Consider the following 12423-nt stretch of genomic DNA (forward strand, 5'->3'; position numbering starts at 1 on the left):
CAGTTGGAATGAGTTTGCCCAGGAGTTCATGATGTTGAGGCCATCATTGATTTCATTGGTTATTTCTGTCATGGCATGTCTGAAGGGAATGTAAATTGTAACAGCATCTGCATAGATGAATGGGTTGAGGCTGCGATTGGATAAGGACTTTGCCAGTGGGATCATCATTATGTTGAAGAGTATTGGTGATAATGGTGATCCTTGAGGAACTCCGCAGGTTGCTTTCCATGGTGTTGATATGTTAGAATTTGATTTTACTTGGTATGTTCTGGTGGTTAGAAAGCCTTTGATCCAGTTAAGTACATTTCCAACCATCCCAAAGTGGACAAGCAGTCTTAGTAGTGTATTGTGGTTAACTATGTCAAATGCGCTCGACATGTCGAATTGGAGGAGAAGTATGCTTTTACCTGTGGCTATTTCCTGCTTGAGTTTGGCCAGGAGAGTGACTAGGACAGTTTCAGTACTATGGTGGGAGCAGAATCCTTGTTGTGAGTCGTGTAATATTGAGAACTTGTCCATGTATTCCATAAGCTTGTTTGGTCACCAAGCTCTCCATCAATTTTACTACTAAAGGTATGGATGCAACTGGGCGGTAGTTGATGAGATCGTTTGTATTTTTCTTAGTATCTTTAGGTATTGGGGTAAGAAGGATGTTACCATATTCCTTGGGGAAGAAACCTTCTTGTAGCATGAAGTTTAGGTGGGATGTGAGGTCTTCTATGAAGCGGCCGGGGGCAGATTTAAGTAAATGACTGGGACATATGTCCAGTTTGTAGTGGGTATTGGCGGACCTATGAGTCGCTTGTTTAACAGATTCAGAGGTGAGTAGATTAAATGACCAGATACGGTCGGCTGGGTAACCGCCTGGGATTAGGTCCAGGTCGTCGAAGAATTTTTCGATGTCGGTGTTGTGATGAGGAAGAGTATTGCGTAGTTTTGTTATTTTTTCGTTAAAGTAGTTGGCCAGTTTGTCTGCGGGTGGAATGCCTTTGTTGGTAGTGGTGACAGGGATGGTGTCTAGTAGCTTATTTATGAGTTGAAATAGTTTCTTCAGATCTTTGTTATCCGGTCCTAGTAATAGGACTTTTTGGTTTGTTTTATTGCATAGTAGTAAAAAAGGCCCGTTTCTGTTTGAAATGAAACGGGCGCTAGCAAGGTTTTCCTCGGAGTGTATGTTTCAGAAAGAGTGTGTGTGAGAGATGGAGCGTGTCTGTCAGAGAGAGAATGTGAGAGAGAGAGTGTGTGTGTTTGTGTGAGAGAGAGAGTGTGTGAGAGACAGAGTGTGTGTGTGTGTGTGTGTGTGTGTGTGTGAGACTCTGTGAGAGAGAGGTACAAAGAGATAGAGACTGTGTGTGTGTGACAGAGAGAGTGTGATAGACAGTGAGTGTGTCAGAGAGAGTGTATGTGAGAGACGGAGAGTGAGTGTGTGGTGGTGAACTGAGAGGGTGTGGCAGGGGGCTTGGAGGGGGATCAGCGTTGGTGGTGGGGGGGGTTGGCCATGTTGTTGCTGTCTGCTATTAGTGTGGTGCTTTCTTGTGTGTGTGTGTGTTTTGGTTTGGGGGGGGGGGAGGGTTGGGGGTGTGCCATGCTGGCAAAGTGGGAGAAAGTGGAGGGGGTCTTTGAGGGTGGTTATTGTTACAGGGGAGAAAGAGAGATTGTGCATCTCTCCATGTTCTGCATCAGTGTATGTGTGTTTGAGTGTTTTTTTGCTGGGGTTTTGAGGGGGGGTGGCGGTGTTTGTGTGTGTGGATGTGATAGTGTGTCAAAATTGGTATGTGGGGTTGAGAAATTGTGTGTGTGTGTGGAGTTTATATTGTGTGTGTGTGTAGCAATATAACAGGGAGGGGGTTGTCTGGTGAACTTGGAGGGATTTGCTGCAGTGTGTTTTTATGAGAGGTGGAGGAATCTTGTTAGTTGGGGGGGTGGCCTTGGTCAGCAAACAGTGATGGTGTGGGTGGTTTGTTTTTCACATGGAATACTCCCGGGAACCGGGTGCTTCCGGCTTTCACAGGGAGAGGAGGAGTGTGGAACCCAGTAGGTGGCAAGAGGGCATTGTTTGGGTATGTTGTAACGGCGCATCACCAAGCCCCTACCCCCCCTCGGCGTATCACCCTCCCCCCTGGCGCATCACCAAGCCCCTCCCCCCGCCCACATCAACCCCCTCAGCCCCCTTAGCCGCAAATACTAACTCTGTCCAGCCGCTGCTGCTGCTGCTGCTCCTGTTGAGCAGCAGCAGCCCGTACATAACGAAAAAAAGAAAAAAAAATCTTAAAACTAAAACGCTCCTCCCCAGGGGCAGTGACGTAGAGGGGAGAGGAGGAGCAGCTGCAGACGTCAGCCAATGTGAGATGGCTGTCTACGGAGGTGCGTTTTAGTTGTTAGCTTTTTTTTCTTTTTTTCGTTATGTACGGGTTGCTGCTGCTCAACAGGAGCAGCAGCAGCAGCCGGACAGAGTTAGTATTTGCGGCTGAGGGGAGTTGATGTGGGCGGGGGGAGGGGCTTGGTGATGCGCCGGGGGGAGGGTGATACGCCGAGGGGGGGGCTTGGTGATCCGTCGTTACAGAGGGCCTTGGGTGATGCGAAGGGGGGCAGGAGGGGAGGGGGGAGTGTCCCTGGACATGGGTGGCTAGAAGGGGGGAGGGGAGGGTCGCAGCGCAGGTGGTTGGCAGGCAGTGTCGAGCGATTCCTCCCCCTGCCTGAGTCGTTGTTTGCTGCTGGCTGGGTCGGAGGAGTAGGGAAACACACTCTGCGTGTTTCCCTACTCCTCCCCCCGCCATTGTACACTCGCTGCAGCCGATTCGCTGCTCCCTGCTTTACGGCACCTCCCCTCTCCCTGACGTCACTTATCTACTCCATCTAACTCTGGCCGGAAACCACGGTTCCAGGCAGCCTCAGAACATTGGAGGTGAGAATTATTATATAGGATTTGTATTTGCTGTGTATTTGTTTCCATGCATTGAGTGTAGGTTCATCCTTTGATTTTTTTTTTTTCCATGCTCGTTCAAGTTTTCTGGATTGTGTTTTGAGGTTTTGTTTAATTCGTCATTGAACCATGGTATCGAGTTTTGTCTTCTTGATATTCTTGTCTTTAAGGGTGCTATGCACTGCTATGCGCAAAGTCCTCAGTTTGAGTTTTGACTTGGGTATTTGCTCATGGTAGTTGGGATTGGGGATACTGCAGAAGCTTTTCTTGCCTTAAATTTTGGAGTATAAGCTAGCAGAGTAGGAAAACTGTAACCTTGTGACTTAATGCATCTGATATAAATAAATATGATTGGTGGTAGAAGTAGGAAGACTGAAAGATAAAAGGGTGTGAAATTGGTGATATCGGTGATGGCATTATACAGAAAGGTCAGTTCAGTGTGGAGGTAGCATTCATAGCCTTGGTCACTACTTAAGGGTGGCACCTGAGGGTTTGATTCAGAATTTAAGAGAGAGCCTTTCTGCATGTCCCCTAGCTCAGGAGTGTTGCTGATGACCAGACTAGTATTTTTTTTTGTGGGGGGGGGGGGGGAATTCTCAGTAAATGCAAATAAAGCCTCATTGTGCCAGATCCCACGGAAGTACAAAGGACAGGAGAAAGGTGCAAAGTCAAAAAAGAATTTGATATTACAAACTAATAAGCAAAGATAGGCAGAAAACCTGTCTTTTTCAGGTCCTTGCCCTGAGGGGCTCACTTCACTGGAGACATTGGTTACATTAATATTATTCCTTTTAGTAGAGAGAGAGAGAATTCCTGTTTCTTCTGCCTTACTGTCTTCTTTCTTTCCCAGGTGTTTGGCTCTGACACCCTTGAGGATGGTATTTTTGCTGGCATTTGGGCTGATTGTGATTGTGTGTGTGGATCAGTGGAAGAATAAGATCTGGCCTGAGCTAAGAGGTAAGTGTCTGCTCATTTGCACTATTAGCACAGTAATATCCAGGACTCTGTATTGAGTTTCTTAAACCTGTTCTACAGCTTCCATTCCTACTCCTAGTGAATTTTCAGGGTATCCGCTATGAATACCTATGAAAGAGAATTTCATTCATTTTCATCTATAAAGCTGGGTAACCAAGTGTTTACCTTCTTTGATCTAACCTGAAAATTATACCTGTTTCTGGCAGGATAAGTACCAGGAAGCATTCTTACAGGGCTATGTGTAGCATTCTCTATTTGGGGAGGGGGGAGAGAGTTGGTTTTTATTGTAGTTTGAATTTTCTCATGAATGAGAGAGGAAAAGGTTTATATTAATATTAGTAATAAGAATAATTCCGCTCTTGCATAATATTTTGAGAATAAGCATGTTGCCGTCCCTTAGAGCTGCTCTTAAACAAGATTTCCGTTACATAGCTTCCTACTATTCCAGAACCTATAGGTAATTGTGTCCATCAACCAACAGGTGGGGATAGAGAACAGAAAACTGAGCTGAGACATATCTCTCTTGGCATCCAGTCCAACTCCTCAGTATTTTCTGTCTCCAAACAGAAGGTGGTGACAATGGACACCAGCAAGTTAGGTTGGGGAGCTCATTACAAGTTCCATCTGGCACAGGGCACCTGGACGGAACAGGAATCTCAGTGATCAATAAATCATTTGGAGCTCAGGGTAGTGCAACTTTGCTCCCTTTCTGGGAGTTTTCTCAGACAGTGCAACAGCGGTGGCTTTTATCAGTAAGCAAGGTAGGACCCGTAGTTGTCCAATGGCAGTAGAGGTGGTCTCCCTCATGAGTTGGGTGGAGAAAGCTCTTCTCTGTTTGTCGGCAGCTCACATTGCAGGATCCTTGAATGTGGAGGTGGACTTTCTGAGCAGGCATTCCTTGGACCCAGCAGAATGGGAACTATCCAAGCCAGGGTTTTCAGATAATAGTAAACTGATGGGATTCTCCGCTTCTAGACTTCAGCTGTTGGAAGGAAACAGGCTCTATAGGAATTAATGACTCAGTGCAGCCCTGACCGGAGACACGTCTACTGTATGTCTTTCTTCCTTGGCCCATGGTAGGCCGCATTTTGAAAAGGATCACATTGCACTGGGGTTGAATAATTCTCATAGCCCCGGGTTGACCATGAGGCTATGGTACTTGGAGCTGATTCGACTGCTGGACTGGAGTCCTTTCCGTCATCCGCAGGTACATGGCCTACTGAAGCAAGGTCTGGTGCTCCGTTTTGGTCTTACGGCTTGACCACTGAAAGGGTTCAGTGAGACAAAAAGGTTATTTGATTTGGTCATTACTACCTTGCTTCATGCTCAGAAACGCACTTCATTCATGGCATAAGCGAGGGTATTGAGGATGTTTAAGGGCTGGTGTTTGAGCACAGACTCTCCTTTCTCTGCTCAGATCTCACTGATCTTAACATTTTTCTAGGCAGGTCTTCAGACAGGATTGGCATTGGGTTCTCTAAAAGTTCAGATTGCGGCTTTGGCCTGTTTCAGGGGTCAACTACTGAAGATGTCTCCTGTGGCTCACACAGGTATTATTCAATTCTTGTGGGGAGCAGGCTGCTTGTGGCCTCCCTCTCGTACACTGTGTCCAGAGTGGAACCTTTAATTTAGTTCCTTCGGGCTCTTCAGAAGCCTCCTTTTGAGCTACTCTGAAAGGCCTCCTTGAAAGATCTTAAGCTAAAGACAGCGTTCTTGGTGGCTGCTGCATTGGCACATAGGGTTTTGGAGGATCTCTCATTTTGGATCCCTTCGCTTTTCAGAGGCAGGTATCTCCCTGTGCATGGTTCCTTTCTTTCTCTCTTTCTCTCTCTCTCTCTCTCTTTCTTTCTTTTTTTTTTTTTTTATCTTTTATATGTATAACAACAAACAACTTCAACAGTAAGCTCAATACAGCATAGGAATCATACCAATACAACCTTATCAACCCTCCCTCAAGTCCCTCACCCACCCTCCCCCTGTACCACTGTTAAAGTCGATAGTCACTATAAACATCCAAAAGAGAGATATGTGCAGGCCTAAGCATTGAAAGTTACCAGCCCAGGTGCATCAAGATCCACTCCTGATTGGAGTCGCCAGTCTGAATATTGATCCCATTGACTATGAAAACGGAGCAGCTGGCCCGATCTCGGAGCTGTTAGTTTTGACATCTGGTAAATATAGTCCAGCTAGTGGAGCACACTCACCACAGGAGGCAGCAGCCTTGCCTCGTGCCACGAGATGTAAAACATCAGTTGGGTCCCCACTGATAAGTCAGATAAGCAAGGGGGGTTAACATGTAGAAGGTAGAGCCTCATCAAAAAGCACCCTGTAAACCCCCTATGCTCCAGCACTGGAAACATAAAAGGCCAATACACCCAGTCAAACGCTTTTTCGACCAGAAGTAACAGCCATGTTTCGTTGACATGATGGATCAGGTCCAAGGCACTTCGAATATTGTCGAAAGTTTGTTGTCTGGAGATAAAACTGGTCTGATCTTAATGAACAAGAAAAGACATCGCTCCTTGAAGGCGCTTGGCCAATATTTTGGTGAAGATTTTGTAATCCAACCACAAAAGAGAGAGAGGCCAGTAGGAACTGCAATGCTGAGGGTTCTTCCTTGGCTTCAGTAGGACTGTTGTTGCTGCCAATCGCCAGGAGTGAGACAGTTCTGCCTGCATCTCCAAACCATTAAAAATGCACAGTAGCAAGCGCACCAGGAGCTTGCCAAAACATCTGTAAAACTTGTTGGTGACGCCATTGGGCCCCAGCCCCTTTCCATTTGGAAGGCTTTTTTTTTATTGCCCACTGGACTTCCTCAAGTGTAATGGGGCAGAGAGGGCCTCTGCCTGAAGACATGAGAGAACTAGCAAAGCAGCCCAATCTAGGTATTGAAGCATAGCATCTGCTATACTCATGATATCTGTTGGTATAAACCTGAATAATACTTCAGAAAATTACTACTACTACTTAACATTTCTAAAGCGCTGCCCAGGTTACGCAGCGCTGTACAATTTAACAAAGAAGAGCAGTCCCTGCTCAAAGGAGCTTACAATCTAAAGGACAAGAGTGCAGTCAATCAAATTGGGGCAGTCTAGATTTCCTGAATGGAGGTATAATGGTTAGGTGCCGAAGGCGACATTGAAGAGGTGGACTTTGAGCAAGGATTTCAAGATGGGCAGGGAGGGGGCTTGGCGTATGGGCTCAGGGAGTTTATTCCAAGCATAGGGTGAGGCGAGGCAGAAAGGGTGGAGCCTGGAGTTGGCGGTGGTGGAGAAGGGTACTGAGAGTGGAGGTTACGGGTAGGAGTGTAAGGGGAGATGAGGGTAGAGAGGTATTGAGGGGCTGCAGATCGCGTGCATTTGTAGGTTAGTAGGAGAAGCTTGAACTGTATGCGGTACCTGATCGGGAGCCAGTGAAGAGACTTGAGGAGAGGGGTGATATGAACATATCGGTCAAGGCGGAAGATAAGACGCGCTGCAGAGTTCTGAATGGATTGAAGGGGGGATAGATGGTTAAGTGGGAGGCCGGTGAGGAGAGGTTGCAGTAGTCAAGGCGAGAGGTAATGAGAGAGTGGATGAGAGTTCGGGTGGTGTGCTCAGAGAGGAAGGGGCAAATTTTGCTGATGTTAAAGAGGAAGAAGCGACAGGTCTTGGCTGTCTGCTGGATATCAGCAGATGCTGTGCAAGTGCCCCCCGTTTCATCTAAGATGGTGAGAATGCAGTTACAGGTGCTTTGCTTTCTTAATTTGAAGGCCAGCAGGCCAAATTTGAAATGAGCTTGTCTGACCCGTTGAAGATGGAGCTGTTGGCATGGGAAAGCATAGGAGAAGTGGAAAATCAGTGGTCAAAGCTAAAGTCTGCTATAAATATGGCAACTGACCTTTCTCCGAGGACAAGCAGGCTGCTTGTTCTCACTGATGGGTGATGTCCACGGCAGCCCCTCCAATCGGAACCTTCTCTAGCAAAGGCCTTTGCTAGTCCTCGCGCGCCCATGCGCACCACGCATGCGCGGCCGTCTTCCCGCCCGAACCGGCTCGTGTTCGTCAGTCTTCTTTTGTCCGCGCTCGGTACGGTCATGTTTGCGCCGTTCGCGCCCCTTAAGTTGACCCTCACGCGTCTTTTGACTTTTCGCTTTCAAAAAAAAAAAGGGATTTCGGAGAAGGGCCTTTCGGTCTTTTTCCCTTCCCCGTATTTCTAGTTTTTGGCCCCGGTAAGTTTTCTTTCGTTTTCGGGATAGGCCCTTTTGAGGCCTCGGGTCGAGTTTTTTCTCCCCCTCTTTTTGGTGCCTTACCGCAATTACGAGTTTTGATTTCGCCGACGTGATTTTTCCGCCCATGTCATCGAAGTCTCCCAGCGGCTTCAAGAAGTGCACCCAGTGCGCCCGGGTAATCTCGCTCACTGACAGGCACGCGTCGTGTCTTCAGTGTCTGGGGGCTGGGCACCGCCCGCAGGCCTGTAGTCTTTGCGCCCTTTTACAGAAAAGGACTTAGGTAGCAAGATTGGCCCAGTGGAACGTGTTGTTCTCGGGCTCCTCGTCGGCAACAGCATCGGGGGCATCGAGTGCATCGACGTCGACAGCTCCAAGACCTTCGATCTCGGCATCGACTGCATCGACCCTCTGCATCATCGATACTGAGACATCGGAAGGCTGCGTCGGCGTCGGTGGTACCGGGACCTCCACTAGTGCTGATGTCGTCGGACGGTGGTGCTTCGACTGGAGTGCAGGTGAGGGCTGTCCATTCCCCTGCTGGTGGCGGTGAGCCTTTGGGTGGGTCTCCCCCTACCCTGAGGGCTCCTGAGGTACAGCCCCCCCCCCCCCCCCCGAGACCGACCTTCTTCGGCCTCGGCCCCGAGGAAGCGACGGCTGGATTCTACGTCCTCCTCGTCGGTACCAGGAAGCTCCGGTGACATGCTTCGTTTGAAAAAGTCAAAGAAGCATCGACACCGGTCTCCTTCCCGCGCCAGTACCGAGAGCTCTGGGTCGCTGAGGGAGTCAGCACCCAGTAGGCATCGGCACTGGGAGGACCGCTCACCCTCTGTTCAGGAGGTGTCGATGCGCTCCACCTTGGACAGCCCGGAACAGCCTCCACGCCCCAAACAGACTCTGACTTCTACACCTGCATCGGCTTCCATGTCTTTCTCCACAGCCGCCCTGCACGAGAGTCTCCGGGCCGTTCTCCCAGAGATCCTGGGAGAGCTGTTGCGCCCTTCCCCTCTGCTACCGGGGGTGCGTGAGGCGCCGGCTGGCCCCTTGCCCGGGGTGAGGTCTCCGACATCGGTGCCACTTGCGGTACCGACTGTGGTCGCCTCCCAGGAAGGCTCCCTGACGACGTCGGCGGAGGGAGCTTAGTCGGTGCGGGCGAGGGAGTCTACCTCTCGACGCTCCCACCGTGGCCGTGGTTCCACGGAGTCGAGCCGGGCACGGTTTCAGACACAGGTTCGTGAACTTGTGTCTGATACCGATGGTGAGGCCTCGTGGGAGGAGGAGGAGGACATCAGATATTTCTCTGACGAGGAGTCTGATGGCCTTCCTTCTGATCCCACTCCCTCCCCTGAAAGGCAGCTTTCTCCTCCCGAGAGTCTGTCTTTTGCGGCCTTTGTCCGGGAGATGTCTACGGCCATCCCCTTCCCAGTGGCTGTGGAGGACGAGCCCAGGGCTGAAATGTTTGAGCTCCTAGACTATCCTTCTCCACCTAAGGAAGCGTCCACAGTACCCATGCATCATGTCCTAAAAAAGACATTGCTGGCGAACTGGGCCAAGCCTTTAAGTAATCCCCACATTCCCAAGAAGATCGAGTCCCAGTATCGGATCCATGGGGACCCAGAGCTGATGCGCACTCAGTTGCCTCATGACTCTGGAGTTGTGGATTTGGCCCTAAAGAAGAGCATGCTTCGGCGCCCCCGGGCAAAGAATCTAGAACCTTAGACTCCTTTGGGAGGAAGGCCTACCATTCCTCTATGCTCGTGGCCAAAATTCAGTCTTACCAGCTCTACACGAGCAAACACATGCGGAACAATGTGCGGCAGTTGGCGGGCTTGGTGGACAAGCTCCCTTCTGAGCAAGCCAAGCCATTTCAGGAGGTGGTCAGGCAGCTGAAGGCATGCAGAAAATTCCTGGCCAGAAGGGTGTATGACACCTTTGATGTTGCGTCCAGGGCCGCTGCTCCAGGTGTGGTGATGCGCAGACTCTCATGGCTGCGTGCCTCCGACCTGGAGAATAGGATCCAGCAGCGGATTGTGGACTCGCCTTGCCGTGCGGACAATATTTTTTGAGAGAAGGTCGAACAGGTGGTAGAGCAGCTCCACCAGCGGGATACCGCTTTCGACAAGTTCTGCCGCCGGCAGCCTTCAGCTTCTACCTCCACAGGTAGACGTTTTTATGGGGGAAGGAAGACTGTTCCCTACTCTTCTGGTAAGCGTAGGTACAATCCTCCTCCTCGACAGCCTGCGGCCCAGGCTAAGCCCCAGCGCGCTCGCTCTCGTCAGCAGCGTGCGCCTCAGCAAGGCCCCTCGGCTCCCCAGCAAAAGCAAGGGACGGGCTTTTGACTGGCTCCAGCAGAGCATAGCCGACATCAACATGTCAGTGCCGGGCGATCTGCCGGTCGGAGGGAGGTTGAAAGTTTTTCACCAAAGGTGGCCTCTCATAACCTCCAATCAGTGGGTCCTCCAAATAGTCCGGCAAGGATACACCCTCAATTTGGCCTCCAAACCTCCAAATTGTCCACCGGGAGCTCAGTCTTACAGCTTCCAGCACAAGCAGGTACTTGCAGAGGAACTCTCCGCCCTTCTCAGCGCCAATGCGGTCGAGCCCGTGCCATCCGGGCAAGAAGGGCTAGGATTCTATTCCAGGTACTTCCTTGTGGAAAAGAAAACAGGGGGGATGCGTCCCATCCTAGACCTAAGGGCCCTGAACAAATATCTGGTCAAGGAAAAGTTGAGGATGCTTTCCCTGGGCACCCTTCTCCCCATGATTCAGGAAAATGATTGGCTATGCTCCACAGTCCATGTGACTCCCATGGCTTGTCTTCACATGCGATCTGCTCCATGGACCCTAGCTTCCCAGTGGTTTCAGGCTGCTGGGGGTCTAGAGGACGTGATCCACCTGTCCACGAGTTTTCTCAAATCCCTATATTGGTGGACGATTTGGTCCAGTCTGACTCTGGGACGTTCTTTCCAAATTCCTCAGCCACAAAAAGTGCTGACTACGGATGCGTCTCTCCTGAGGTGGGGAGCTCATGTCGATGGGCTTCACACCCAGGGAAGCTGGTCCCTCCAGGAACGCGATCTGCAGATCAATCTTCTGGAGTTACGAGCAGTCTGGAACGCTCTGAAGGCTTTCAGAGATCGGCTGTCCCACCAAACTATCCAAATTCAGACAGACAACCAGGCTGCCATGTATTACATCAACAAGCAGGGGGGCACCGGATCTCGCCCCCTGTGTCAGGAAGCCGTCAGCATGTGGTTCTGGGCTCGCCGTCACGGCATGGTGCTCCAGGCCACATACCTGGCAGGCGTAAACAACAGTCTGGCCGACAGGTTGAGCAGGATTATGCAACCTCACGAGTGGTCGCTCAACTCCCGAGTGGTGCGCCAGATCTTCCAGGTGTGGGGCACCCCCTTGGTAGATCTCTTTGCATCTCAAGCCAACCACAAGGTCCCTCAGTTCTGTTCCAGGCTTCAGGCCCACGGCAGAGACTGGCATCGGATGCCTTCCTCCTGGACTGGGGGGAAGGTCTGCTGTATGCTTATCCTCCCATACCTCTGGTCGGGAAGACTTTGTTGAAACTCAAGCAAGACCGAGGCACCATGATTCTGATTGCTCCCTTTTGGCCGCGTCAGATCTGGTTCCCTCTTCTTCTGGAGTTATCCTCCGAAGAACCCTGGAGATTGGAGTGTTTTCCGACCCTCATCACACAGGACGAAGGGGCGCTTCTGCATCCCAACCTCCGGTCTCTGGCTCTCACGGCCTGGATGTTGAGAGCATAGACTTTGCCTCTTTGGGTCTGTCTCCCGCATCTTGCTTGCTTCCAGGAAAGATTCCACTAAGAGGCGTTACTTCTTTATATGGAGGAGGTTTGCCGTCTGGTGTGACAGCAAGGCCCTAGATCCTTGCTCTTGTTCTACACAGACCCTGCTTGAATACCTTCTGCACTTGTCTGAGTCTGGTCTCAAGACCAACTCTGTAAGGGTTCACCTTAGTGCAATCAGTGCATACCATTACCGTGTGGAAGGTAAGCCGATTTCAGGACAGCCTTTAGTTGTTCGCTTCATGAGAGGTTTGCTTTTGTCAAAGCCCCCTGTCAAACCTCCTACAGTGTCATGGGATCTCAATGTCGTTCTCACCCAGCTGATGAAACCTCCTTTTGCGCCACTGAACTCCTGCCATCTGAAGTACTTGACCTGGAAGGTCATTTTCTTGGTGGCAGTTACTTCAGCTCGTAGAGTCAGTGAGCTCCAGGCCCTTGTAGCCCAGGCCCCTTACACCAAATTTCATCATAACAGAGTAGTCCTCCGCACTCACCCTAA

General features: G+C 50.3%; 1 protein-coding gene across 1 annotated transcript in view; it reads left to right on the top strand.

The window, feature by feature from the left end:
* The window catches only part of RETREG3 (reticulophagy regulator family member 3), a 169574-nt gene that overhangs the window by 60392 nt on the left and 96759 nt on the right, over positions 1-12423 (top strand). The window contains 1 exon segment of the mRNA XM_030221275.1: positions 3774-3880. Within this exon segment, the coding sequence (XP_030077135.1) occupies positions 3774-3880 (107 nt within the window).

The sequence above is a fragment of the Microcaecilia unicolor genome, chromosome 12 (genome assembly GCF_901765095.1).
Source record: "Microcaecilia unicolor chromosome 12, aMicUni1.1, whole genome shotgun sequence".
Taxonomy (NCBI): Eukaryota; Metazoa; Chordata; class Amphibia; order Gymnophiona; family Siphonopidae; genus Microcaecilia; species Microcaecilia unicolor.